Source organism: Myotis myotis, unplaced genomic scaffold (genome assembly GCF_014108235.1).
Source record: "Myotis myotis isolate mMyoMyo1 unplaced genomic scaffold, mMyoMyo1.p scaffold_m19_p_10, whole genome shotgun sequence".
Lineage (NCBI taxonomy): Eukaryota > Metazoa > Chordata > Mammalia > Chiroptera > Vespertilionidae > Myotis > Myotis myotis.
Window position 1 is genome coordinate 28,623,072 of NW_023416314.1, and position 27,681 is coordinate 28,650,752.

Genomic DNA, 27,681 nt, shown 5'->3' on the forward strand with positions numbered 1-27,681 from the left:
AGGAAAGTAAACGAGGAGCAGAAGGGATTTTCTTTGCAAACCCACAACTTCTGGTTCCAGTCAGGTATTACCGCTCAAAAGCCTTCTCCTCCCAGTCCCGCTGCCTCTTCATCTCAGCACTCTGCTTCCAGTCCTCCAGTAAGCTTTGGTTCATCTTCTTCACTCTCTCTAGCTCAGCATCTCTATCCGCCAAGTGCCTGGGGAGAGCAGAATAGTCTGATTCTGTTCACAATATCGGGGAGAGAATATATACCAGCCTCATGAGCCCCATTCCTTTTATGGTAAATTAAACAAAAACCACCTGTTTTGTTTTCTTTGAAATGTACCAAAAGATATGAACACTGTACAAGAATACCACAGTGAAACTCCTACCTCTCAAATGATGTATGGGTTTAGGACCTTTCATCTTCAATCCTGTTTAAGTTAGCAGGATTGAAACCTTTTTCCAATTAGCAAATTCAGCCTTGAAAGCTATTAATTTCCTTTGAGGCTAATATTTAAAATATAGTTTTAGTATTGGTAGTATTACAGATATCTCCCACTCCCCCTCCTTTACTCCCCTGCCTCCCGCCCCTACCCACTCCTCCAGGTCTTTACTATCCTATTGCCCAAGTCCATGGGCTATGCATATCTATATATATAAGAGGCTAATATGCTAAGTGTCCAACTGTCCAACCAGTCACTATGATGCACACGACCACCAGGAGGCAGATGCTCAATGTAGGGGCTGCCGAGCTGCAGTGTTTCTCAGGTGATGCACCCTGGAACCAGAGAGGAGGGAGCCTGATTCCTCACTGCGCGATTCCACCTTCAGCCATGGGTTATGTTGTTGCTGGGGCACTATTGGCCCCGAATCTGGTTTACGGCACACTTGTGTTTGTGTTCTACACCACATTTTAAATCTCACCTTCCTACCTTGCCATCTTTACTCACTGGAGTAAAGAATCACTGTATCAGCAACTTTGCAGAGTGCCCTCTCGCACTCCAGGACCCCTCGGGGAATGTCGGAGAGCTGGTTTCGGCCCGATTCCCACAGGCCAGGCTGAGGGACCCCACCTGCCGGAGGGACCCCACTCACTCTGTAGATGCTGGGGAGGGACCACGGAGGTTGGCTCCAGAGCGTGTCTGGTCCATCCTGCCCAGTCCTGCCCCACCGGCTACCTTCTAATTAATTTCCTTTCAATGTGCACAAATCTGTGCACCGGGTCACTAGTATGTATATAAATTCTTTGGTTTATCTCTTCTCGTCCCCCACCCCCCAATTTGAGGCCAATTTAACTACTCTGAAGAATCATCTGAAATGGATTTCCAATACTTTATGCTTCTTTCCCTTTATTCCAGCCTCTCAGATGTCAGTAATCAGCCTCCCAGTTGCTGCAGGCATTTTACAAGACAAAGTAGCCAGGTGTGCAACGGAGAAAAGAGACAGAAGTGACTAAGCAAAAGAAAATGAGATCGAGACAATATCTAACATTGTAAAGAAGGTAAAACACACAAAAAAGGAGTGTTTGATGAAGGTCATATTTTCAAAGTGACGGCTGTATAATGTCTCCTTCAAGAACAATGTTCCAATATTCCTAACGTTAAGTGCTTCTATGACTAATCTCCAAATGCATAGTCATTGCTTGTCATGAATCACCTTAGACCAAATTCTTTATATGTGCCTATTTCTTGCCCAGCTCAAACTCTTACCATCAACTCTCAATAAAGTCTAGAAGAGACTTCACTCTGGTATGTGACAATTGATTTAGCCAGCTCTGAAAGGCTTTGTTATAGGTAGCAACCACCACTAGGTGTCAGGACCCACCAATAAAAGGCAATAATGTGCTGTGCTCATTCATTTCCAAGAGCATTTTCTTCTAACAAGCATAGCAGTCATTATAAAGATTAGATGAAATAATACACAGAAAGTATCAATGCCTATCACATAATGGGAGCTCAATGACTGAATGGTACCTATTGTACATAATTTATTAACCTTTTTTTCTTTTTATAGTTTTTTTCATTGTAGTCAAAAACACATAACATAAAATTGAGCATCTTGGCCACTTCTAAGTGTACAGATATATGATGTTAAGTATACTAACATCATTGTATAATCAATACCCAGATCTCTTTTCACCTTGTAAAGATGAAACTCTAAACTCATTAAACTACTCCCCATTTCTTCCTCCCTCTGGCCCCTGGCAACCACCTTCTACTTTGTTCCGTGAATCTGACTTCTATGAATACCATACACTGAAATCATATAGTATTTGTCTTTTTGTGACTGACTTATTTCACTTCGCATAATGTCCTCAAGGTTTACCATACTGTAGCATGTGTCAGAATTTCCTTCCTTTGTAAAGCTGAATAATATTCCATTGTATGTATATACCACATTTTGTTTATCTACTCATCTGTGGGTGAACATTTGGGTTGCTTCCATTGCTCAGCTATTGTGAATAATGCTGTCATCAGCATGAGTGTGCAAATATCTCTTCAAGATCCTGTGTTCAGCACTGGCTGGTGTGGCTCAGTGGATGGAGTGTCAACCCATGAAGCAAGAGGTTACTGGTTCAATTCCCAGTCAGGGCACATGCCCGGGTTACAGGCTCAGTCCCCCGTAGGGAGCGTGCAGGAGGCAGCCGATCAATGATTCTCTCTCATCATTGATGTTTCTATTTCTCTCTTCCTCTCTGAAGTCAACAAAAATGTGTTTTAAAAAAATAAAAAAACACATTTTAAATCTCACCTTCCTACCTTGCCATCTTTACTCACTGGAGTAGAGTAAAGAATCACTGTATCTCAGGTTCACATAAGTAAATATTTAATACATCATGAACTATCTCTTATCTTGGAAAGGCAAACTATAATTAAATGCTAAATGACCTCTATTTCAAACAGAGCAAATGATGACAGCTGGTGGTTGAATAAAGCTTACCACACACATTTCACAGAATATGGAAACCATTTGTTAATGGGCAGCTATCTCATTGTGGTTTTCATTTGCATTTCCCTTATAACTAATGATGATGAGCAACTTTTCATATGCTTTATGGCCATTTTTATATTATCCTTGAAAATATAGATTAAAAAGTCAGTTTAATTTAAATGCCTAGAAAGTAAGAGAATGAAGTAGGGTTAGAGGGGAGGCAACAAGACTGCTGGTGGAAATGAACTAGGGTACCTTTATAGAAAACAAACTGTCAGCACCTGGTAATATTGAAAATGTTCCATATGCTTGATCTAGCAACTTCAGTTTTAGGAATTTATCCAATAGAAATTTTTTAAAAGTATAAATTATATGTAAAACAGTATATATTTAAAATGTTTAATGCAGCCCTGGCCGGTGCTCAGTGGTTAGAGCATCAGCCTGTGGACTAACGGGTCTCGGGTTCAATTCCCAGTCAAGGGCACGTACCTCAGTTGCAGGTTCAATCCCCAGCCCGGTTGGGAAACATGTGGGAGGCAACCAATTGATGTGTCTCTCTCACATTGATGTTTCTCTCTCTCTTTCTCCCCCTCCTCCCTCTTTTCCACTCTCTCTAAAAATCAATGGAAAAAATATCCTCATGTGAGGATTTTAAAAAAAATGTTAATGCAAATTTGTTACAGCAAAATATCTGGAAACAAAGTGAATGTTCATTAATGGTGCAGAAGTTAAATTATAGTAATCCATCCATATTATAGATATTATTATTATTAAATTAGAAGAATGAACATATATATGTACTGACATAAATGTAAATTAATGACACATTAGAAGGTTAAGAAAGGTTGGGCAGTAATGTAAAAGAGCTCATAGGTCTTATTTTCATTTACAACAATGAAGGGGAAAATACATGTGCATTGTTTTAAATTATGTGTAAAGAATAGGAGAAAATATAAAAGTTTATATATTAACCTTAACACTGACTACTTGGTCAGGGGAGATTATTCATTTTTATTTTAATCTCTCCACCAATAAACATATTAATCAGCATAAATTGTTACATTTCTTTAAAAACAAAAACAGAATGGCACAAAATACAACACAACAAGGCACAACGTACCAGGCACTGAACACAAATGTATCCCAAGAAACCAGAAACACCAATCAGAAAGGATATATGCACCCATATGTTCATAGCAGCACAATTCACCATAGCTAAGATCTGGAAACAGCCTAAGTGCCCATCAGTAGATGAATGGATTAGAAAATTGTGGTACATCTACACGATGGAATACTATGCTGCTCTAAAAAGGAAGGAACTCTTACCATTTGCAACGTCAGTGATGGAACTGGAGAGCATTATGCTAAGTGAAATAAGCCAGTCAATGAAGGAAAAATACCACATGATCTCACTCATTCATGGATAATAAAGACCATTATAAACTTATGAACAATAATAGATACAGAGGCAGAGCTGCCTCAAACTGATTGTCAAACTGCAGCAGGAAGGCCAGGGAGGGTTGGGGGGCAGGAGGGAGGGGGGTAAGAGATCAACCAAAGGACTTGTATGCATGCATATAAGCATAACCAATGGACATAAGACACTGGGGGGTAGGGGAGGCCAGGGGATTGTCAAGGGCGGGGGAAAAAAGGACACATATGTAATACCCTTTGTAATACTTTAAGCAATAAAACAATAAAAAAAAAAAGTTTTTTTTAAGTAAAACAATACTTTAGCAGACCTGTTTGGATTGCACAGGTTAAAGCTATTCCCTCTGAGAGAAAATGACCTTCTATTTGCCACACAAAGACCTGAGATCACATCCTGAGGTGGCCAGGAGGGCAAGGAGTTAAGAAAGATGAAAGAAGTAGGAGAATCTGGAATAACCACTAAAGGATATAGAACCGGAAAACAAGGGTCCGGCCCACACAGAAAACGGGTCTATGACTTTGTGGTCATAGAGATAATCAAATACAGACCACAGTTCGTATTTGTTCAGAGTCTTGCAGTTTCCAACATCCTCCACGTACATAATCTCATAGACAGGACAGGAGGGCAAGTGGGGTTGTCCTTTTGCAGGAGGAAAGGAGCTCGAAGACCTCATGTGCGGTTTGGCTCAGGTCATACAGCTTTTCCTCCTAAATCTAAGTTTAGGAGACCAACCAGAGCAGCTGAGGGTTAGCAGCAGAGGAGGAAGCTGCAATAACCTCTACAATAGATGCAAAGGGCAGGAGCTGGCTGGGACAGCAGCATGGGAAGGCGGAGCCACCATGGGACAGCAGGAGGCTGTTTGCTACAAAACAGAACCTCTTTACAAGAATCATTTCATTTAACCCTCAACCACCTTGGAGGAAGATACTGGTATTATCCCTAACAACCGATAAGGAACCCAATGCTCTCAGCGGTGTGTGACATGCCCAATATGCCACCAGGAAAATGGCAGAGCCACATCGATCAATCAGAATGGACTGGAAGTGGTCTTTCATGGGGGGTGGAGGAGGGGAATCTCAGGGAGGGGCTGGACAGCCTGAGCAGCCGGGGTGCACTTGTGGGGTTTGAGGCAACAGCTAGTTTTCAAGAAATATAAGACTAGTTCAATATTTTAGCAAATACAGACATACAAATATATATTGCCCTGGGAAGATGCAAGACTCCCACATGTGACTTGGCTCTAAAAGCCAAGCATTTAACTACTCCTACCTCTCTCTCCTAATAACGCAACCCCACCCTTATCACAATATACTCCTTCCACCTGCTGTTCTAACTCATATTTTCATGTGTGCACCGCCCTGGTGTAGAACATTAACACTTCTTCGCACCATCCCACTGACCATTTATAAAATGTTAATAAAGTAACTTTTTTTTATTTTTTAAGTACAACCGCCTTCTAAAAAGAGGAGATTCCTTTGAAGAAAAGTCCTTTTGGAACTCCTGAGCACTTTGATGATTTTATAAAACTCCCCACTGGCAGGTTGCCTAAATCAGGGCTTTTAAAGAACTAGGTATCTGGTGTTTGAATGTAAAGGTACTTGCATTGCTACGGCATGAAGTCCTTTTCTGACTACCCTGTCACCCTCCCCACCCCCTCCCCAGCAATCATCAGTACAGCTACTACACGCACAGTTCTTTGAAGGAAGGGGTTTATCAGAGGTTGAGAAAGGGCCCGAGTTTCATGCCTGAGTCTATTTGAGCACAACAGCACATTTGTGGCTCCCATTGTATTTCCAATGGCAGTGCTGATGTGGACAAGTCTTTCAAGAAGTTGTACAGGAAAGGGAAAGAAAAATATGAAGAGGTAACTGGAGAGAGAAATAGGATCAAGAGAGTTCAGAGTGTTTTTTTAAAATTTGATAACTTTTCTTTATAGGGTGAATTGTGAGGATCAAGCATGCAATAAACTTAGGACAACATTTTGCACATAGTATCTCCTCAGTGTGATCACTATTCTTACTGCTTTTCTGCTGTTGTATGAGAAAGAGAAAGAGAGAGAGGAAGATAGGGGAGAGGAAGTAGGGAGGAGGAAGACGAAGAATGATCTGGGGACTCTTACTGTTGCTGTGTCTTCTGCAGCATCAGCAAATCCCGCTTCTGGTCCACCAGATGGTTCAGGATGGCTTTCCTCTTGTGGCTAGCAGCTGCCTCCTGCTGCTGTCTCATGCAATTCTGTTCTCGCTTTCGCGTTTCTACCATCAGCTCAGTCTCATCCCTGCCAAAGAGGGGCTCAAAAGAGTCGGGCTCAGATATAGGCAGCTGGGGGAATCTGTTCTTTATCTGAAACAGGGACACACATAATGCAGATTACAGTTACACCAGGGAATAAACTTCATGCACGAGGCTTCAGCACAGTAGTAACACACCAATTCCTTCAGGAAGGAATGGGGGCCCCAAAACCACCAAATGGATAACACATAAGGGGATTCATAACATCACAGTATTTAGACATATTTTAGAATGCTACGGAAGCACTGTACAATCCTTAAATTAATAACTGTTCCCCTACCTGTGCATCCAAAGCCCTCTTGTAACACTCCTTTTCTTCCATCTTGTCTTGTATATATTTGGCTCGTTGGGCAGCAAGTCTGGCAGTTAAGAATAAGGGAAGGTAGGGGTAAAGTTTGTTACTGAGTATTTAGTAAGACAGATTAACATCATCAAAACATGTCTAATAACTATTAGGAACAAGAGCCTGGTGAGTAAAAAGTGAGCGTTCCTTTAAGGAGCATTCATTTTAAGGAAGAAAACAGTCATTCGAATCCATAGCCTAGTGGACAATGTCTTGGACAGACAGGACAGGGATAATAAGCAGGTGCTGATCATATTATACAAATGCACTACTACGGGGGCAGGCAGTGCTCCTCACCTTGTACATTAAAAAAATCTAGATAGGAAAGCAAAAAGTGTCTCTATAATCTATAAAATGATTCATCATAAGATTCCTTTCTAAGAAAAGTGATCTTGCCTGGCCTACATGGCTCAGTGGTTGAACCAGGAGGTTACAGTTTGATTCCCGGTCAGGGCACATGCCTGGGTTTCAGGCTCAACCCCCAGTAGGGGGTGTGCAGGAGGCAACCGACCAATGATTTTCATCATTGATGTTTCTATCTTTCTCTCCCTCTCCCTTCCTCTCTGAAAACAATAAAAATATATTTTTTAAAAATTCCGGCTCTGTTTTCCTGAGCTCATCTAGCTAGCTAGACTCACTCCTCTGTGAGTTGCACTTGTTCTAGGCGTTCCATCAACTCTTTGTTTTCTCTTTGCTTTATTTCCTTTTCCCGTCTAGTATCAATTTGTTTCAGGAGACCTTGGATATGTTCCTCTTGCTTTAAAGCCTTTATCTCAGGACTGAATGGCCGTTTATCAAATAGGCAGGATTTCTAGAATGAAAGAGAAGCAATTTATTTATTCTAGAATACCAAAGAGCAACAAAGAATAAAGGTAATAATTCAGAAAGCTAAAATAAATCAGGAAGTAGTTATTAATTTATAATATTTATAAATCCTCAACACATTGACCAGCTAGTGTTGAGGTAATGCACAGAATAATACGAATATACTCAAGGATAAATCTAGCAGCACAGACCAAAGCCCAGTGTCTGAGATAAAACAGGACTTCATGGAGTAGGTCCAGAGCTGGTGCATACACAACACAGAGAAGGAAATAAGAAGGAATTCTGAGCATGCAGAAGCATGAGCAAGGACAGTGAAGAGGTGAACTGCAGGAATCAGGAGACCTGCACCCTTGCTCTGGGTCTGGCTGTTCTAAACACTAATGATTCAACAGTGACCAAGAACTGAGACCCACAAACCACCCTGCTCTCATTGAGCAGACACCCTGGAGCAGGAGACAGACAGTGAATCAGTAGGCAATACAAAGGTCATTTACGGTTGTGGTAAGTGCTATGAAGCCCTTATCATGGCAAGTGGCTGGGTGGGAATAGGATTAAATTGGTTGGTTATTAGGGAACGCTTTTCGGTGGAGACGAGGAGACCCGTGTCCCATACAGTAGGAACAGCGAATGCAAAGACACTATGAAGACAAGCTAGGCATGTTTAATAAGCAGAAAAAAGTCCATGTGGCAGAGGCATAGTGAGCAAGGGAAAATAGAAGTAGATGAGCTCAAAGAACAGGGGAGGACCTGACAGGTCAAGGTAAGTTTAAATTTTATTTTAATTCAATGGGAAGCCATTAGATATGTCTTGATTAATCATTCTGAGAGGCTGCTGTGTGGACAATAGATTGTAGAAAGGCAAGCCTAATTAGGGAGAGTGTTGAAGAAGTTCGGCCTTATAATGTGGCTTAGACTAGGGTGGTAACATTGAAGATGGAGAGATGCTAGATCAGTGATGGCGAACCTTTTGAGCTCGGCGTGTCAGCATTTTGAAAAACCCTAACTTAACTCTGGTGCCGTGTCACATATAGAAAGTTTTTGATATTTGCAACCATAGTAAAACAAAGACTTATATTTTTGATATTTATTTTATATATTTAAATGCCATTTAACAAAGAAAAATCAACCAAAAAAAAATGAGTTCGTGTGTCACCTCTGACACGCGTGTCATAGGTTCGCCATCACTGTGCTAGATCCATGTTGGAGGTAAAGGCAACTGGACTTGCAGATGGTTGGGTGTGGGAGACAGAGAAGGAGGAATCTGGAATCTGGGTGTGCAACTGTCTGCCTGGTGATGCCACTTACTAAAATGGGAAAGCTGAGAGAACAGGATGAGAAAGGGAATCAAAAATTTTGTTTTGGTCTTTTTAAGTTTAAGATGTCTACAGATATATCAAATAGGAGATACCAAGTGGGCAGTAATACATATAATGTGCAACTTATATCTAAGAGGACAGAAAGATCATGCCTAAGTCTCAAAAGCACTGTGCTCTACCTCCTTCCCTCCCCGCCATCCCTGCCTGGAAGGTTCTTCTTCCATTCAGGTCTTTTCCTAACTCTTATAGGCCAGGAGGTCTTCCCAGATCTCTGGTCTGGGTTAAGTGACTCTCCTCTTTGCCTGCATAGTGTGGTATTCTAAGATTATCATAGCATTTGGCATACCACACTCTTGACCCTTTAAATCTGTCTCTCCCACCACCTTCTTCAGACCTCTTTCAAAGGGAACCTTGTCTTATTCATCTTTGTAGTCTTAGCCACCAGCAAAGTGGCAAGCACATAGAAATGCATTAATAAATGTTTGACAATGGACAAAAAATATGTATTTTATTAGATTGATGTCTAGAGGGTCAGTCTACCACTTAGATAGTGAGTGAAAGGAGAAAGATTCAGGCAGAAATAAAGGTAGACATATAATGACTGAAAATATTAATATCAGTGACAAAGCAGGTGGCTCACCTCCATTTGAAACAGGGCTTCTCAAACTTTAATGCACCCACAGATCACCTAAGGATCTTATTCAAATGCAGATTCCCATTCTGGAGGTCTAGGGTGGGACCCTAGATTCTGCATTTCTAGCAAGCCCTCAGGTAACGCAGGTTCTCCTTTTCAATCAGCTATTCCTGGGGCAGGACTTTAGTAGACTGTCCCCTACGACCCACCCCAGCTCCTGGTTGACAATTTCTATCATTAATAAGCACTGTAGTGACAAATAAGGACTGTATGCTGAATGTGAACACTGTGCAGGCACAGCCTACTTTTCACGTCTGCCAGTTAAAAACCAGCACAACCTGCAATATGGTGTGAAAGAAAAGGTGGCCATAAACTAAACCTGACATGCTCAGGGGAGCCACCTGGCAGGTCTTACAGACTCGGCGACCAAAAGTAACCACACAGGATGCTCTGATTATAAATTTCCACCTGGGCAGGTCATCTAGCAGGTGGTCATATCCCAGGCCTACAGCTTCCTTAGCAAAGGTCACCCTTTACCTTGTGAACTCTATTGTTCTTATGCATCTAGGAAATGTCAGAGTAATTTTCTTTTCCTATTCTTCAAAGGCACAACCAACAGCACAAGACCATCAAAACCATTGTGATCCTGTTCCCCACACACCATCTCTATGTGCTGTGCTAATTATTAACTCTCCTTTACCCACAAATCTAAGAAGTATGTGTTTTTCTCTTTTGCTTTTTTATCTAATCCCAGAAATTTCCCCACTTTGCTTTTTTTCCTGTCCCCTTAATTTACAACCAATGGATTTCATGTAACTTTCTTTAGGTTCTCTCTCCTTTGATTCTAAAGTGTAAAATAAGCTACAAAATTGCAATTCTCCAGAGCATTTTCTCAATCCTTTCAGATTTTGCTCCTGGGCATATCCTCAAATTTTTGACTCAAATAAACTCTTACGAAACTTTTCTATAGGCCGGACATTCTTTGTTGACAACAGAACCCAAAATTCACAGGGGGGGCAGGTATTCACAATAGAAATTCTAAAAAGACCCTTACATAAAATCCAGGTTTCTCGTTCTTGTGGGTTCGCACAGCTTCAGCAACTCCAAGATTATAGGCAGCATTTTTTTGATTCTGTTCTCTATTAGCCAGACTTCTCATCTTTAGAGGAGGGAAAAAAACACATTAAAATATAGCCTTTAAAAAATTAATTCAACTATATTAAAATAATCCACCCAAGCCCGGCCCATGTGGTTCAGTGGTTGGACATCGACCTATGAACCAGAAGGTCACCATTTGATTCCTAGTCAGAGGCACATGCCCAGGTTGCAGGTTCGATCCCCAATGTGGGGTGTATAGAAGACAGCAATCAATGATTCTTTCTCATCATTGATATTTCTCTCTCTCTCTCCCTCTCCCATCTTCTCTGAAATCAATAATATATATATATATATATATATATATATATATATATATATATAATAATCCAACCAAGGTAGAAACCTGCCTTTTAGAGGCAATGGTTGGGGAAAGTTTTTGTTCCCTGTTCTTGGGCTTCAGGCAACACCTCTATAGGGTACATAAGAAGGAATGGAAGGTTCCTTACCTTATATCACAAATGCAGGAAAGGGTCAATTATTGGTGACCACAAACCAGTTATTGACAGTGCACCTGCACAGGTGCCATTCTGTCTTTGCTTCTTGACATAGGCCATGAATTTGAAGGAAGCATTGACCAGGATTATATTTTACCAGAAATGAACAATAAAGCCATATAAGTCCAGGAATTCCACCTTTAAAACTCAGGCCTTATGGGGGAAGGGGTAGAAATCAGCTGCTTGAATATTCATCCCAGTGTTCTTTATTATTAGTGAAAACTTGGACACAAACCTAAGTTGCAGTCCTGCAGTACGTAAGTGATTAAATGTGTTCCATTACAGGCATGTGATAGGACATTTTAAATGCCTTTTTATAATCATGGTCTACTGTCCCATGTTAAACACTCTTTCATCAAGGCATTGAATTACCTGGTGCTTGAAGAAAGTATCTTGATCTTTCAACATTTGATACTGCTGTATGAGTTGCTCCTCTTCTATCTCTCTCCTCCTCCTCTCCTCACTGAAGTACAATGGGGAATTTTGTTGTGTTCGTTGCAAACATATGTAACACAACTCCTGCAATAACAAGTTTTAGGACAAATTAAGTTTACCTTTTACTTTTTTGCCTTCACAAGCTCTCCAAAGGTTAGGTGTATCAAAAAGCAGACGTTATAAAAGGATATGTTAATGATAATTAGCAAAATGAGATTTGCAGAGTGGGCCCCACAAATATTCAAGAGGATTTACTCAACTCTCATTTAATAGCAACTGAGAGTTAGTAAGAGGTTTCCCAGCCCTATTTCTAACTAGTTGATTGACTAGTAGATAGATTGATGACAGTCCAATTTGGAGTCCTGACTACAGGAGCCATATCCACATGTTAAAGAGTGATTCCCGGAACTCTCACTGAGAAACAGAAGTCAGAAGAAGGTTCTGACTGAGTTTTGTTTGAAACTCTGTACCTGTCCTGCCTTATTATGATCGTGGCAAGCACTGGCTGGAGGAGTTTTAGGTTTCATTTCATTGTCACTTTTCCGACACCTTGAAGATGATAAGCTATAAAAACAACACAACATTAATTCATGTTTAACACAGTGCGACATCGAGAGCAATGATAATTTTAGAGGCAAGTGTAAATATAAAAGACAGAGTAAATATCTCAGTGGTTTTCTTTAAAGCATCTGTATCTATAGAGGTTAAGAGCCTATGCTTTGTGTCAGATAAATGTGGACTTGACCAGATTTTTTGCTTACAAGTTGACTGGCATTAGCCAAGCTGGGTAGTCTTATAAAATCTCAGTTACCAATTCTGCAAAATGAGGATAAAAGTTATTCATTCTACAAAAAAATGTATTGAGTGCTTACTGTGTACATTGTTCTCGGCATAGAAGATGCAGTGAAGAAAACACACACACAAGATCCCTGTGGAATTAACATTCTCATGGGGACAGGCAGATAGCAAATAAACAAGAAAAATAAGTGAACTATATAGTATTTTAATGTTTATGTAGAGAGAGAGAGGAAGGGAGGGAGAGAGCGAAACATCGATTTGTTGTACCACTTACTTATGCATTCATTGGTTGATTCTTATATGTGCCCCGACTGAGGATCGCACCTGCAACCTTGGCATATTGGGACAACGCTCAAATCAATTGAACTACCTGGCCAGGGCAACTATATAGTATTTTTTTATAGTGATAAGTGCCACATTGTGCTGGAAGAATGGAGTATTAAACCATAACTAGAATGGCTTGGAAAGTTCTCACCAAGGATACAATTGAGTAAATACCTGAAGGAAATGAGGAAAAAGAGCATAAGCCTATGAACTGGGAGGTCACAGTTCAATTCCCAGTTGGGGTACACGCTTGGGTTGTGGGCTCAACCCCTCCTTGGGGGAATGCGGGGGTGGGGGGAAGGCAGCCAATTGGCAATTCTCTCTCATCATTGATGTTTCTATCTTTCTCCCTCTCCCTTCCTCTCTGAAATAAATATATGTGTATGCATGTATACATACACACACACACACACACACACACACACACACACACACACACAAATATATATATATTTGTCATCCTTGTGCAGGAGCCATGTTAATCTTCTCTGGATCATTCCAATTTTAGTATATGTGCTGTTGAAGCAAGCACTAAAAATATATTTTTAAAAAGTAATGCAGATGCCCTAACCGGTTTGGCTCAGTGGATAGAGCATCGGCCTGGGGACTCAGGGGTCCCAGGTTCGATTCCGATCAAGGGCATGTACCTTGGTTGCAGGCACATCCCCAGTGGGGAGTGTGCAGGAGGCAGCTGATCGATGTTTCTCTCTCATCGATGTTTCTAACCCTCTATCCCTCTCCCTTCCTCTTTGTAAAGAATCAATAAAATATATTTTTTTAAAAAGTAATGCAGATATCTGATGAAGAGGGCATTCTAGGCAGAGCAAATGTGTGCAAAGTCCTTATAGTGGGAGCATGCCTGTGTTCAGTGCAGCTATAGGGAAGTCAGAGATCAGGCAGGACCTCACAGGCCATAGTAATGCCTTTGGCTTTTGCCCTGGGTGAGAATGGGAAGCCACTAAGGGTACAATGTCCAGTATTAGCAAAGCTGTAGAGAAGACAGCAGTCCCTCATGTTATTGCTACTAGGAAGGCAATTGGGTACAATCTTTTTGAGGATAATTAGTAAGTGCAACAAAGGCATAAAAAAATGGTCTCTTTCCTTCTCTCTGAAATTTCACTTTAAAGTTTTTATCCTCAGGTGTGTGCAAGGAATTATGTGTAATTATATTTATCACAACATCGTTTAAAAAATTGAAACTCATCTAAATTATTCAATAAGAGATTGGTTAAACAAAAGGTTTAATCAATGAGATGATGTACAATCATTTGTTCATGTTTTGTAATATTTAAAGCCATAGGGATCCTCACCACTTATTGTTAAGTATAACAAAGGTTCAGACAATCTCAGTTTTATTTAAAATATGTGTATATGTTGCAAATATAAATATATGTATATATTATATATGAGTTAAAATGAAGAATACACTGGGATTATTGGTAATTTTTATATCTCTTTTCTTATTCTTTCAAAATTTTTGTGATAAAAATGTATTATTTTAGTAATCAGCACAAAAAACATTTGTTGGTCAATTTCTATAGGAAACCTTTACTAACAATTACTTTCCCCTCTTTGTAGCCTTTGTACTTTTTTTTGTTACTTTCATCACATGCATTATTTCTTTAGTGTCAGTCCTTTACAAGACTACATATTTTATTAAAGCAGGTTTATGTCTTTTATATGTCATATAGCTCTGTATATTCAGTGTCTAAAAACTTCCTGGCACAGGATGGTCCTCAATGTGTGTTGGATTGAACTAAATTACCAAGTACTAGACATTCAACTCTCAATTATATTTAATAACAGTGAAGTTATCCAAAACAAGCACGCTTAGAGTTTGAACAGGACTTTAGTAACCCAAAAAGTATACATTGCACTCGTAACAGCTGATACAGTAATAAATTGAAAGTTGACAGCACAGTACAAGGCACATAAAAGTACTCCATAAATACTTGTGTGTGGTTGACTGATTTGTGGTCTTGAAAAGTATCCTACTCAAAGGGAGAAGAAAGTAGAAATTTTTTGACATAACAAGAAAAGACACAGCCATCATAACTTGCAATACATTCACTCAAAGAACATAATTATTGAGTGTCAGCATGTATGGCAAAACTGCTTTCCAATTTGGTCTCACTATAAAACTGTGTCACGTCATAATATCCAAGCACTCAGAAAACAAAAAGGGAAGTTTTCCCAAATCCACAAGAAAAGTTAGATGTTCCCCCTCTGTGCTATTTTGTTTCCACCTGTGTCATAGCATTTTACCTACTGAATTTGTTGTTCTATGTGTATCTGTCTTCCCCACTAGATCGTGAGCTCTGATTGTCCCTACTATCCCTGTCACCTAGTACATAAACTGTTCTCAAGAATACTGGATGAAGGAATGAATGAACACTTACTTAAACTCCCTACATCAAGAAATTACTCAAAACTATATTTAGCCTGGTCAATGTGGCTCAGTGATTGAGCATAGACCCATGAACCAGGAGGTCACGGTTCGATTCCTGGTCAGGGCCCATGCCTGGGTTGTGGCCTGGATCCCCAGTAGGGGGAGCGCAGAAGGCAGCTAATCAATGATTCTCTCTCATCTATATTTCTCTCTCACCCTCTTCCTTCCTTTCTGAAGTCAATAAACAAAACAAAAACAATAAAAAACACACAACTATATTTAGTAAAGTGTAACAGAAAAAATACCAATGCATTACCTTTCAGAGCTCATATTCTTCTCTCTATCCCAACTCTGCTCAAACTTGTTTGGCAAGTTGAGGCCTTTTGCTTTGCCAGAGGAGAAAGCTTTTCTGTCTGGACATTTCTTGGGTGATAAGATATCTGTAGAATAAATGAAAGTAAGTGTCCTTTCAACTTTAAATAGGTGGTTTGTACTTAACACAAATTTTTAAACTCATAATTTTACCAGGGAAAATTTTCACATGAGATATATTTTCTTACCTTTAAATTATTGTCCCTTGCCCTAGTGTGGTTTAAAAATACAGGGTAAGGCAAAAGTAGGTTTATAGTTGTAAGTGAAACAGAGTTTATTTTTGTATTATTAACTATTGTCTTATTTTCCATATGAACAACTATAAACCTACTTTTTTCCCACCCTGTATATATTTTTGCTTTCATCATCATTGATGTTACTATCTCACTCTCACTCTCCTTTCCTCTCTGAAATCAATAAGAATATATTTTTTTTAAAGAAAGAAAAGGAAGGACATTCAAGGCAGGAGGAAAAAAAGTGAACAAATGCATGAGGTCAGGGAAGGGAGGGTAAGACTTGTTAGAAGAACATGAATAGACAATTTTGCTCAAAGAAGGAATCTGTAGGGAGCAGTGACATATGAGGCTAAGAATATGAAACATGTGAATTTTAAACTAAAAGTCTATATGTAATCCCATTGGCCACATTACAAAGCCAACATGTCCAAGCCAATGTTTACTCATTGATATGTTTTGTTTGGTCCAATCATCCTTTTTTGTATCAATGTCAATTAGCTGTCAATATTTAAAGTCAGTCGATTTCAGGATCTCTGCTTCTCTTAAAATATCAGAAACTGTGATACCACTTGGCTTACATTTACACAAATCAACAATTTGATAGAGGAACAGTCCTCTATAGTCTGGCAACCCCTGGGGATCCCTAAGACCCTTTTGAAAAGTCTTTGAAGTTTTCTAGTTTTCTTTCATATGCTTCAACCAAAACAATGTTATCACAACAGATTAAATGAAGACCCAGATATGAGAATCCACTATCTTCTATAAGCCAGGTATCAAAGATATACACGTACCATTTTTCATAAAAATTATTATTTATGCTAACGTCTCTCCCTATCATGTTATAACCATCCCACTTTATGCATGTGTGTTACCTGCCCAGACCCTGTAGGCATCTGAGTTGTTGTTTTTTTCACATTTTTTTCTGTATTGATTAAGGTATTACATATAGGTCCTTATTCCCCCATTGCCCCCCCCCCCCACTCATGCCCTCACCACCCCTGGTGTCTATATCCATTGGTTAGGCTTATAAGCATTCATACAAGTCATCTGAGTTTTGACCTCTTTAAGCAATGGGGAGCTAGCAAAGAGATCACAATCTAAGTACCTAAGAGTCATAAAAGTAGTAAACTAAGATACAGATTCAGGGAATTGGTGTTTGAGAGAAGAATACAGTGATTATTCGTGAATCTAACTTTATTTGCTTTGGGTAAAGGAGTTCTAAGCAATATGGGTGAGCTCATTAAGCAGTAAAGAGTGACAGATTGTACCACTGGCGTACCTCTGACATCTTCTACTTTGTCTGTCCAGTTGTTTAACTTGTACTTCCTTGGATTATACTTCTCACCTTCTTCCACAATGGTCTCCATAGGTGGTTTGTTCTCCATCTCCTTGAGCTCAATCCTAGGAATGAGCCAAGATGTTTGTCCTTCTGGACCTGAATAGGTGACTGTGTGAACTTTCAATTCTGAGAAGCAACCCAGCTAGCTTGCTGATTCTGTCATAAGCCCATGTCTCTCAAGGGGGTGAGTGATTTGCTTTGCTGAGTACAAACTGACTCATACTCTTTGAGGCTAAGTCTGGGAGCTGACCAAAACCTTCCAATTCTATACTGAGGACTCAAAAGCTGGTCTTATAGAAAATGCTTTGAAGGCCTGAATTTAAGTTTTTATTTTGGTTTTAGTTTGAATTTGTCTGTCTTTTCCAGTTCTGTAACCAGATGCCATAGGGATGCTACAGTAAAAGCTTGAAGGCAAAGGGTTCAGAGCCTGGTAGGCAGAGTATGCCCAGAAATAACCATTATATCCCTTATTCTTTCTCCTCCCCACTTCTCCATCCTTTCCTCAGGCAAAACAGAGGGACTTGCAATGGCACAATGGGAGAAGGGGTCTGTCTGTTCAGTTCATGTGTGTAATTGCAGATTTTCTTTGGTCTCAGGTACAGAGTGTTGGATTAAAATTTGGGTGTTGGGGGTAGGGAACTTCCAGTAAAATCAGGGGCCAAACATCAAGTCAGTAAAACACCTGCAATTGTTTTGAGTATTTGAGTCCTTGTGTCCATTTCTAGAATTTCTAATTTTCCTTGCCTCACTGCAATTATTTCCCTCCTGGAAAATATGTCCAAGGGGACACCCAAATTTGCCTTACAAAATATAATCATAAAATTATTTTGAACCCATTGATTGATTTTTAATGAGTAAGGCAACATTGTGCAATGGGAAGACCACTGGAACAGTCAGGAGCCATAGTTTTATTCCTGGCGTGGCCCCTAATTAGTTGTGTGGCCATCTTATCTGGAAGATGATGGACTTGGACCAACTATTCTCTATGGCCTGTTGTGAGCGTCACACTGATTTTGCTGAGATATGTGTCATACAGTCCTTCCAAGAGGAAGCTGTTCCAAACCAACACACAGAAGATGCCCCAGACTCAACAAGTCATAAGAAAATAATATTCTTGGGAGCTGGTTGTTATTCCCCAAACTTCCTCCACCTGAAATGCATAGTAGTTTATGGCACAGAAATTAAGAACATGATTAAGAGCACACGAGTGAATGGTAACCAAAATGGAAATAAAACCCAAGTCCCTTCCTTACTTCAGTGTTCTCAGCATTGAACCATGTTGTTACACTTGTTTAAAAAATTAAAACTAGGATGGAGGGGGACAATGGAAAAAAGGGGGGACATCTGTAATGCTTTCAATAATAAAGATTAATTTAAAAATTAAAATTTTGCACCCTTATAAAATGGATAAAATTATAATACATATATGAAAGGGTTGTAGTGAAGATTAAGTATATTAATATTTAGAAAGTGCTTAATAGTACCTGGAATCCAGTAAGGGCTTCATAGATGATGTCTTATTCATTGTCATCATCATGATTTTAATCATTGTCAGCAGCAGCCACCAGTAACACTGGGGTAAGGCTATTACTAAAAGGAGCATGAGCTACAAAAGGTTGAGAAACACTGCCCAGTTAGGTCAACAGAGCAGCAAGGATTACTGGTGCCTGGAGGAGCTTGTGGACCAAAACACTCACCTTGGAAATGCAAGCACATTGTTAGGCAGCTTCCTGAAGGACTCTCTGCTAGACAACACTGAGTCCACAGTGCCAGGCCTCTGCAAGACAGGGCAGAGAGGGCTTACACCTGAGTTATGGTCCAGGACACAGACAAAGCAAAGCTACAGGGCATCTCAGAGGCAAGGCTACTGTGATCATCTTTATTATTGTTTTTATTTAGTACTCAAAGTCTAGAGCTTGAAATCCAATGAGGAAGGATCTCAGTTATCAAAACTGTCTTCCTGGGTAATCACAAAACAATGTCACACAACAGTCCCAATGATGCTGCCTTTTCTCAAACCACTTCCTCTTTGGAAATTGCCTTTGGAAACGACAGCTTCTTTGACCCATCTTTAAGAGGATAGCCGACTTATTGAAACTGTCAGGAAAATGAGCAAACTGATGAATTCACTCTTGAGCCAGGTCATTCTAAAATCGGGCTCTGGATTTTAAATGAAGGGTTTGGATTCAGGGGGACTCATATTCAAATCCCTACACTGCTAAACATTATGTAGCCTTTAGACCCCAGGTATCTGTGGATAATAATAGGGTCTACTTTATAGGATTTTTATGGGCACTTCATGAAAGTGGTCAGCACATAGTAAGCACACAAGAAACAGCAGCTATTATCATTATCAGTACATTATAAAAGCATCACATTATCACATATACTAATATAGAGTAATATATGCAATTATTCTCTTTGGATTAGTGATATAACTCACAAAAGGCTCCAAAGGGAATTCCCAGGAAAAGGTTTTAAAAATGTTTTGAGCAAAAGCAGCATCCCTGACCTGAAGCAAGCAGACAGCTGCTTCCCAGGGGAATTATGGGCAGGAGAGCACTCAGGTTAAGCAAGGAACATTTGGGGGAGGGGGAGAAGGGATCTTGCCACTTTACAGCAATTTCCCAAAGTGTGTTTTAGAGATGTTAAGTATTGGATTAACCTAAAGTTCCATGAGTAAATATGTTCAGACAGGTAAAGTGGCTTCTTTCTGTCCAGATTTCTCAGATCCTTCACCATACTCTGTCCTTGAGGATGATACAGGCAGCAGTTCCCCATCTGCGGTGGCCTCCAAACCCTTTTCTCAGACATCTCTCAGGACTAGTTCTTTAGAAAATGTCCCTTAAAAATCGTGTCTTAGCGTGCAGCAGGCCAATTACAACATTATCCCCCCTTTGAAAACATCTATCGAAACCACAAAGTTCTGCAGAATCCCTGAAGGTTCAAGATGGGCCAGTGCTTTGGCCTTGCTTCTGATTTTGCAGACCTTGCCTCGCATTTTTATGGAAAAGAGAGGGTTACAGCTGTATATGTTTCCACTTTCCACCCACAGGCCCAGCATCCCTCTTAACAATCCTGTATGGAAGCCAGATTGTGGGAAAGACACTAAAGACACATAATGCAAATGCCATCACCTAAATCCACACCCAGAGCTCCAGGAGAGGAGAAAGTAGAGGGCAAATTTAGACCATATTGATAGCCTTTCATTTTATAGGTTTTTCATTTAAAAGTCAGGCTTTTGCTCTCTAGAGGGACACAGGATTTTATAACATTTGTGATCATCCAATTCATTCACATCAACTATGTTAGTTCACAGAGGGGCCCCTAAAGCACACTAAGTATTCAATGAGTCCTGCAGAATGATTCTTTCATTGCCTCCTTAAACTCTATGTACAACTTTCCATGAAGGCCACACCAGCTACCTCATGATGAACAATGGTCACCATAGTGAACAGTGATCAACTAAAAAATTTCTTCTACAACATGGAAAATTAAAAACTAAAGATCCACCTCCATGACTTGATTAGATTTTGTTATAGATTTTATGTAGATATTTTTTTGTTGTAGAATAGTATAACCAGAAAGAAAGGAGAGAAAAAAAGAGTGATTAGAAAGTCTGGACTTGAATTTCAGTTCTACCACTTACCAGCACCCCGCCTTCAGGCTTCCCAAGCAACCTCTTTGAGCTCCCATTTTTCTCATTTGTAAAATCAGATGATGATAATGCTGGTTTTATAACATTTCGAGATGCAAATGAAATAATACATGGGAAAGAACTTTATAAGCTACAAGGTACTATAAAGCGTTTAGAATTATAAGAGTTTCTATTACTACCTATATTTTTCCAATGGTATGCACTCAAAACTTGGTTTAAAGTTCCTTTACCCATCTACCCTTTTTGTCAACGTTATCATCTATAAGTAAGCACTGTTTTGCACGTGAGGTAACTGCTTTTTAAAGTACAGTCAGCCTGAATTTTCCTTAATGACCTATGAGGGGGCGGGGAGAAGGGAGGGGATTAGGAGAAGGAAAACATTAATTTACATTTGCTAGGGCTTTTGCCAAAGTCCCGCTTCCATCCATTTTACAAAGGAATTCCTTCAAAAATCTCATCTTCACTCTGCCGTCTTTGATCATGAGGACTCCGATTCCTTTGAATGTAAACTCCACATTTTGTTTGATTGAAATGGATCGTGATAGAAAAAGCAACGTCTCCTTCACACATCCTTCCACTGTATCCCTGTTAAATGAACCCTCCAGGGATATCATGACAAAATTTAGTGGAATAACTGGGATGTCACCTAGAAGAGAAAAAGACAGTTGGGGTGGGGGAAAGGAAGTGGAAATTACAACAAGGGCATATTATATACACTTACATATAATCATCTGATTCTCAATACTTGAAAAGAAAATTGTCACTATGAAGCCTTTAGTTGTACCCAATGTAACACTATTCCTACAACTAACAACTGGTTATTAATAGGTATTAATCAGTACAAATCAATACAATTTCCCTAAAAATGTAGTGTGTGTGTGGGGGGGGGGGAGGGTTGCTCAAAATAAAAATAATTAGCTTTCTAAATAATACTCTAGACACAATTTAGATTTCCTCTTAGAGACATAGTAATAAATGCTTCTCTTCATCAGACAGTTTCTGAATTTTTCAGCCCCCTTATCTTTTAGAACATGCTGCAGCAATATTTCTCTCTCCTCCAGTTATCATATAATTTTTTAATGATTGTAAATATCTATAAACATGAAGCATTTCGAAAGATAGTCATCTTCACTAGAAGTTACCTTTCAAATGAAATTGGGTCTTATCAGAGGATAACTTGAAGAAAGCTTTTCCTCTCTAATGAGTCCCACAAATGACACTGCAAAGGAATATGACTATACCTAGCTGGAAGGAAGAGCAGGGTCCTTTCAACTAGAACAGATATAGAGTTATGCAAGGTCCACAAGTCAGGAAGGGGTAAATAGCAATGATCAACATGATAAACAAAAAAGGTCCACTGATAAAGGAACGGGATAAAGAGGAGATGACATTAGCTCTGGCCAGTGTGGCTCAGTTGGTTGAGTGTTGTCCTGTGTACTGAAAGGTCACTGACCAATTCAATTCTTGGTCAGGGCACAAGTCCAGGTTTTGGGCTCAATACTTGGTTGGAGTGCATGCATAGGAGGCAGCCGATCAATGTTTCTCTCTCACATAAATGTTTCTCTCTCTCCTCTCCCTTCCCCTCTCTCTAAAATCAATTAGAAAAGCATATTTTAAAAAGATGACGACATTCTAAACAATCATTCAGCAAGCATTATCCCCATACTGCTAGATAATGATTAACAAGCTTCCCTAGCCCAGCCAGCGTGGCTCAGTGGTTGAGCGTCAACCTATGAACCAGGAGGTCATGATTCGATTCCCAGTCAGGGCACATGCCCAGGTTATGGGCTCAATTCCCAGTAGGGAGCATGCAGCAGGCAGCCCATTAATGTTTCACGCTCATCATTGATGTTTCTATCTTTCTCTCCCTTTCCCTTCCTCTCTGAAATCAATAAAACTATATTATTTTTTAAAAGTTTCCCTATATTAGCCCACTGTCTCCTGCACAATGTAATGGTAATTCTATACCATCTCCCGCCATTTCATTTTTAAAAATAAATATCTTAAAAGAGGAAGCTACATTGCCTGCCTCTAGAATCCCCCCTCCCATTTACCCAGTGCCTCTCTGCAATCAGTCCTCTGGTGGACTTGTCTCAGTAAGGGCACTATCATCTCATGATGAACAAGCCAATGGATACACTGCAGATCTTATTGTCATGACCTCTCTTTAACGTCTGTTAACCAAGCCCTCTCTTTTCTAGTATCCATGGTGCCATTCTTGATTCTCCAGTTTCTTCTTTCTGAATCTCCTTTGCTGGCTTTTTCCCTCTTCTATTTCTTATAAGATGGGGGTTTGTCTACTTTACAGGATTTTGTCCTTTGCTATCTCCTCTTCTTTATATTCTCCCCTGGGTAAACTTATCCAAATGTTGATCTCTAGTCTCCACCCCTTTCCTGAACTCTGGAATCATTTCTACCTAAATATCCCTACAAAAATCTTAATTTCAACATGTCCAAAAGCAAACTCAGTGTTATACTTGCCACCACGATCTGCCTTTTCTCCTTCACTCCCTATGGCAGTTAATGGCATGAATACTAATCTATTCTCCAAGAAATCTGAGTCATCTTAAATACCTTCCTTTCTCTTACTACCCAGTACTCCAATCTGTAACCAAATCCCATCAGTTTTATACCTGAAATGTCTCGTGAATAGATTCCCTCATCTTCCCCTTGACTGCCACTGCCTTCACTCAGGCTTTTACCATATTTTATCGAACTATTAATTAAAAGATCCATCTTCTTAAACTAACAACTGGACCAGTACAGAAAATCCCCTGCTCAAACACTTTCAATGGCTACTCGGTGCCTACAGGATGAATTCCAAACTCCTTATCACACCATTTAAGGCCCCTCACAATTTGAACCCTAGCAACCACTTTTGTTTTACCTCCCTCCACTTGCTTCCACAATCATTTGCCCTGGTCACACAGGCACCCTTAACAGGATTCACTTTTCCCCTTATTCTTGAATTGTCCATACTGTTTCTGAAACATCTTCCCACAGCTTCTCTATCAGTAAAGTCCTGTCATCCTTTAAGACCTCCCTCACATGTCATCTTCCTAAACCTTCCCAAGCAGAGTTAGCCAGTCCTAGCATCAGATCCAGTTCTTGATCAACACTGCTTTTGTAGCACTTACTAGTAACTATTTTGCATCATTTGCTTATATATCCATCTCCAATGCTAGATTCTGAGTTACTCAAAGCATTGACCATGTATTAATCATTCTTAAGAATCAAAAATGTTTTATTAGAAACCCAGCTAATTAATGATGAAGAATCATAACCCAAAAGATAAACTGCAGACAGAATTGTTCTTGTGAACTAATTCAGTCATATATATTTAATTCTGAAATTCCCTCAACCTTGTGAAAATAATTATAGACCTAAACTACTTTTGTGGACTGCATTAAAGATAAGACAGAAAATAAACTCCAATTCTAAGACACAGGTGTTTGGGGGTGCGGGGGGAGACTTTATTTTTATTTTCATTTTGTAGGCTTCTGATGAATTAGGATTTCTTCTGTCATAAAACTGTAGGTAAAAATGGTTGAAAAGTCTGTCAAATATCATACTGAATATGTGCATAATGAATTCTAAGTATAGTTTGTATTTTTTCAATATATAATTTTTTGGTGGAAAGTTACTCTGAAATTTTTCAGGAAACTTAACATAAAGTTAAGTTTCAGTGTTTCACCTGCTGACGCTGCAGGTAGACTGTCTCTCTTCATCTGTATATGAATCTGATGCAGAGGGGATCATAAGAAAGGTCAAAAGAAATAGAGCCAGAAATCAGGGAGAGACCCCCAAAGGTCTCTTAGTGACCAGGGCCAGTGTCACAAAGCCCACCCCCTGAAGCTGGCATGTAAGCAAGCATTCTGGGACAGGCATCATGTCTGTCTTGTTTACCACTAATCTCAAGCACCTGGAACCAGGCCTGACACATAGTTGGCCCTCAGTAAATATTAGCAGAAGGAAGAGAGAATGGAAGGAAGAGAGAAGGGAAGGAAGGAAGGAAGGAAGGAAGGAAGGAAGGAAGGAAGGAAGGAAGGAAGGAAGGAAGGAAGGAAGGAAGGAAGGAAGGGAGGAATTTCTTAGGGTCTGAAATATGAATAAAGTCTGTACAGCACAAATGTGGCTTTTATAAAGATTTGCTTTGATGTCACATCAGGTCTTCTCAAGCCTGCCTCTTAAGCTACTTGAGGTTTAAAAGGGCCTGCAGGCCCCAGCCAGTTTGGCTCAGTGGCTAGAGCGTTGGCCCACAGACTGAAAGGTCCCGGGTTCAATTCCAGTCAAGGGCATGTACCTCAGTTGCAGGCTCCATCCAGCCTTGGTCTGGGGCACATGCAGGAGGCAACCAATTGATGTGTCTCCCTCACATTGATGTTTCTCTCTCTGTGTCTCTTCCCCTGCCTTCCACTCTCCATAAAAATCAATGGAGCCGAAACTGGTTTGGCTCAGTGGATAGAGCGTTGGCCTGTGGACTGAAGGGTCCCAGGTTCGATTCCGATGAAGGGCATGTACCTGGGTTGCAGGCACATCCCCAGTTGGGGGTGTGCAGGAGGCAGCTGATCGATGTTTCTCTCTCATCGATGTTTCTAACTCTCTATCTCTCTCCCTTCCTCTCTGTAAAAAATCAATAAAATATATTTTTAAAAAATCAATGGAAAAATATCCTCGGTGAGGATTAATAACAAAAAAATATATATATAAGGGCCTGCAGGAAGACTGGAAATTATGTTTCTACTTTAGCCCCTCCCCTCTGCCAAAAGGACAGTGTGAAAAGTGAACCCCAGCTGACCACATTTTTGCCCTTTCATTTTCATTCACAGGTTAGTCACCCTCTGGAAAAATCTTAAATATTAAATATATTTACCAGGAGTATATACTTTGTTTTGTTTTAGTCCATGGAGCTGTACTAACTTCTTCGCCATGATAAATACGGGCCTCTCAAACAGAATAAATTTGTTTCCCACATCAAATTTTTGTCTCATGAAAGTGAAAGTTCCAAGTCCTGGAATCTGAACCCCCTGAAAGGAAAAAAAGGATAAAACACAGCAACAATTTACTGAAGGAGTGAAGAAATATAATCTATAGTATTGTTATTTTAAAAAATGAATAGACTTAACCTTAGCCCTTAAAAATTCAATGATCCTACAATCCTTTACAGCTACAGCATTTTATGATTCTATGTCTTTAAATAAGTTTAGTATAAAATGTAATATAACAACCCATGATGCCTTTCTGACATCAGATCCCTCATCTCCTTATCATTCAGAGGCTGTGAGGACTAAGAAAACTTGCATGTGCTACAGCTGCTCTTACTCTACTAGTTCACCTAAGATTATTCTTGTCCTAAACTGTGGGACATTTTAAATTTTAATCATTTGTCACTGGAAGGAGAGAATTTAAGGGATCCTGAGAATTTCTGCTTTCCCGTTCCTTCTTTGAAATGTTATATCCCGTCCCTTAAAATCAGACAACCCAGTGCCCAAGGCATATGGTGCAGTGTGGCAACCTCTGGTTCTTAAACTAGGTCTCTGTCTCTCTGGAAATATTAAACATCGAGGTTTACAAACTCAGGGGCCAAGAAAGGATGTGAGTGAGTGAAGTTATGCAGTCAGAGAATGTGGTGGACAGACAGAGCATGCCCCATCGAAAGGGGAAAGCCCATAGCCAGCTCCAGCCAACTGTCACACACACAAATGAAAAACTGGTATTGTTAAATCTGATTTTTTGAGGAAAAAAATCCAAAATTTTATATACACTCTCCAAATTTTAAGTGGCGATGACTAATTCAAATTATTAGACCAAACAAAATTAGGTTGAAGGATGAATTCAGCCCAAGGGCTGTCACATAGGGTATAAAAGTTCCACAACCTCGAAGCTCCCTCCAAACTCCCCAAATATCTGTCAGGAAGAATTAGTCCAGCCCTGAGAAAAGTTTCTCATTTTTAGCAAGTTGAGTTCAGTCCCTGTCTTCTTATATTGCAATTAAAATCCAATCTCTACAAGGAGGAAAGACACGAAGCATTATTATATCCTTCTAGATCTAAGCCAGGAACTATCGGATCACAGATAAGCAGAATTCATTTAGTTGCTCTCCACACACACAGTCTGATTAGTGATATACTGTGTATCCTAGTAGAGCAGAACTTTCAAATATTCACAAGTCCCAAGTGTGAGCATCATAAAATCACGAGACCAAAAGTTAAACCGGGTGGCTCTAAGGTCTGCTATCCTGCTCCCAGCAAAATTACATGGGACTAAGGTGGAAAGATTCTTTGGACTCCTACCTTGTGTAGGGATAGCTGCCGTTCCACAAATTCCGATACATGCTCCCAAATAGTAGAGACATCTGTAATTCAAAGGAAACCAAAAATAATTTATTTAGTAGTACCTTAGTGCTAATAAATAAAAATGTAAATATTAAATGCAGATCAAACAACCATGATTCCCAATTAATTTCAAATTAACAGAAAACAAGATTATTTCCCAAAATTAATTTTCCAGGTAACTAACCCTTTAAAGTTCCAAAAATGTAATTAGAAATATAATAAGTATAATGAAGTTTTAAAGAAAATCTTTCTAGAATGAAGGGAACTCTGTCACATATTTCTATTGATGTGATAAAATTAACCCAGTACAATCTACCCTTTTCTTATTGACCCATTCAACAAACAATTGAGTGTCGACTCTGTGCCATCTGATTCATGTGAACATTCATT

The 27,681-nt window shown here is 39.7% G+C and overlaps 2 protein-coding genes and 1 pseudogene across 2 annotated transcripts in view; 1 reads left to right on the top strand and 2 right to left on the bottom strand.

The window, feature by feature from the left end:
* The window catches only part of ME3 (malic enzyme 3), a 188,631-nt gene extending 187,257 nt beyond the window's left edge, over nt 1–1,374 (top strand). The window contains exon 14 of the mRNA XM_036324742.1: nt 1,342–1,374. Coding sequence (XP_036180635.1) covers nt 1,342–1,359 — 18 coding nt within the window. The 3' untranslated portion in view covers nt 1,360–1,374. The remainder of the gene's footprint in view (nt 1–1,341) is intronic.
* The window catches only part of CCDC81 (coiled-coil domain containing 81), a 32,494-nt gene that overhangs the window by 2,014 nt on the left and 2,799 nt on the right, over nt 1–27,681 (bottom strand). The window contains exons 2-14 of the mRNA XM_036324740.1: nt 27,250–27,311; nt 25,830–25,983; nt 21,346–21,602; nt 18,996–19,075; nt 17,239–17,360; nt 15,668–15,791; nt 12,311–12,404; nt 11,778–11,924; nt 10,808–10,912; nt 7,617–7,789; nt 6,916–6,994; nt 6,466–6,686; nt 72–197 (exon numbers count right to left, since the gene is read on the bottom strand). Of these exons, the coding sequence (XP_036180633.1) occupies nt 72–197; nt 6,466–6,686; nt 6,916–6,994; nt 7,617–7,789; nt 10,808–10,912; nt 11,778–11,924; nt 12,311–12,404; nt 15,668–15,791; nt 17,239–17,360; nt 18,996–19,075; nt 21,346–21,602; nt 25,830–25,983; nt 27,250–27,311 (1,744 nt within the window). The remainder of the gene's footprint in view (nt 1–71; nt 198–6,465; nt 6,687–6,915; nt 6,995–7,616; nt 7,790–10,807; nt 10,913–11,777; nt 11,925–12,310; nt 12,405–15,667; nt 15,792–17,238; nt 17,361–18,995; nt 19,076–21,345; nt 21,603–25,829; nt 25,984–27,249; nt 27,312–27,681) is intronic.
* LOC118665529 lies at nt 13,400–13,494 on the bottom strand (annotated as a pseudogene).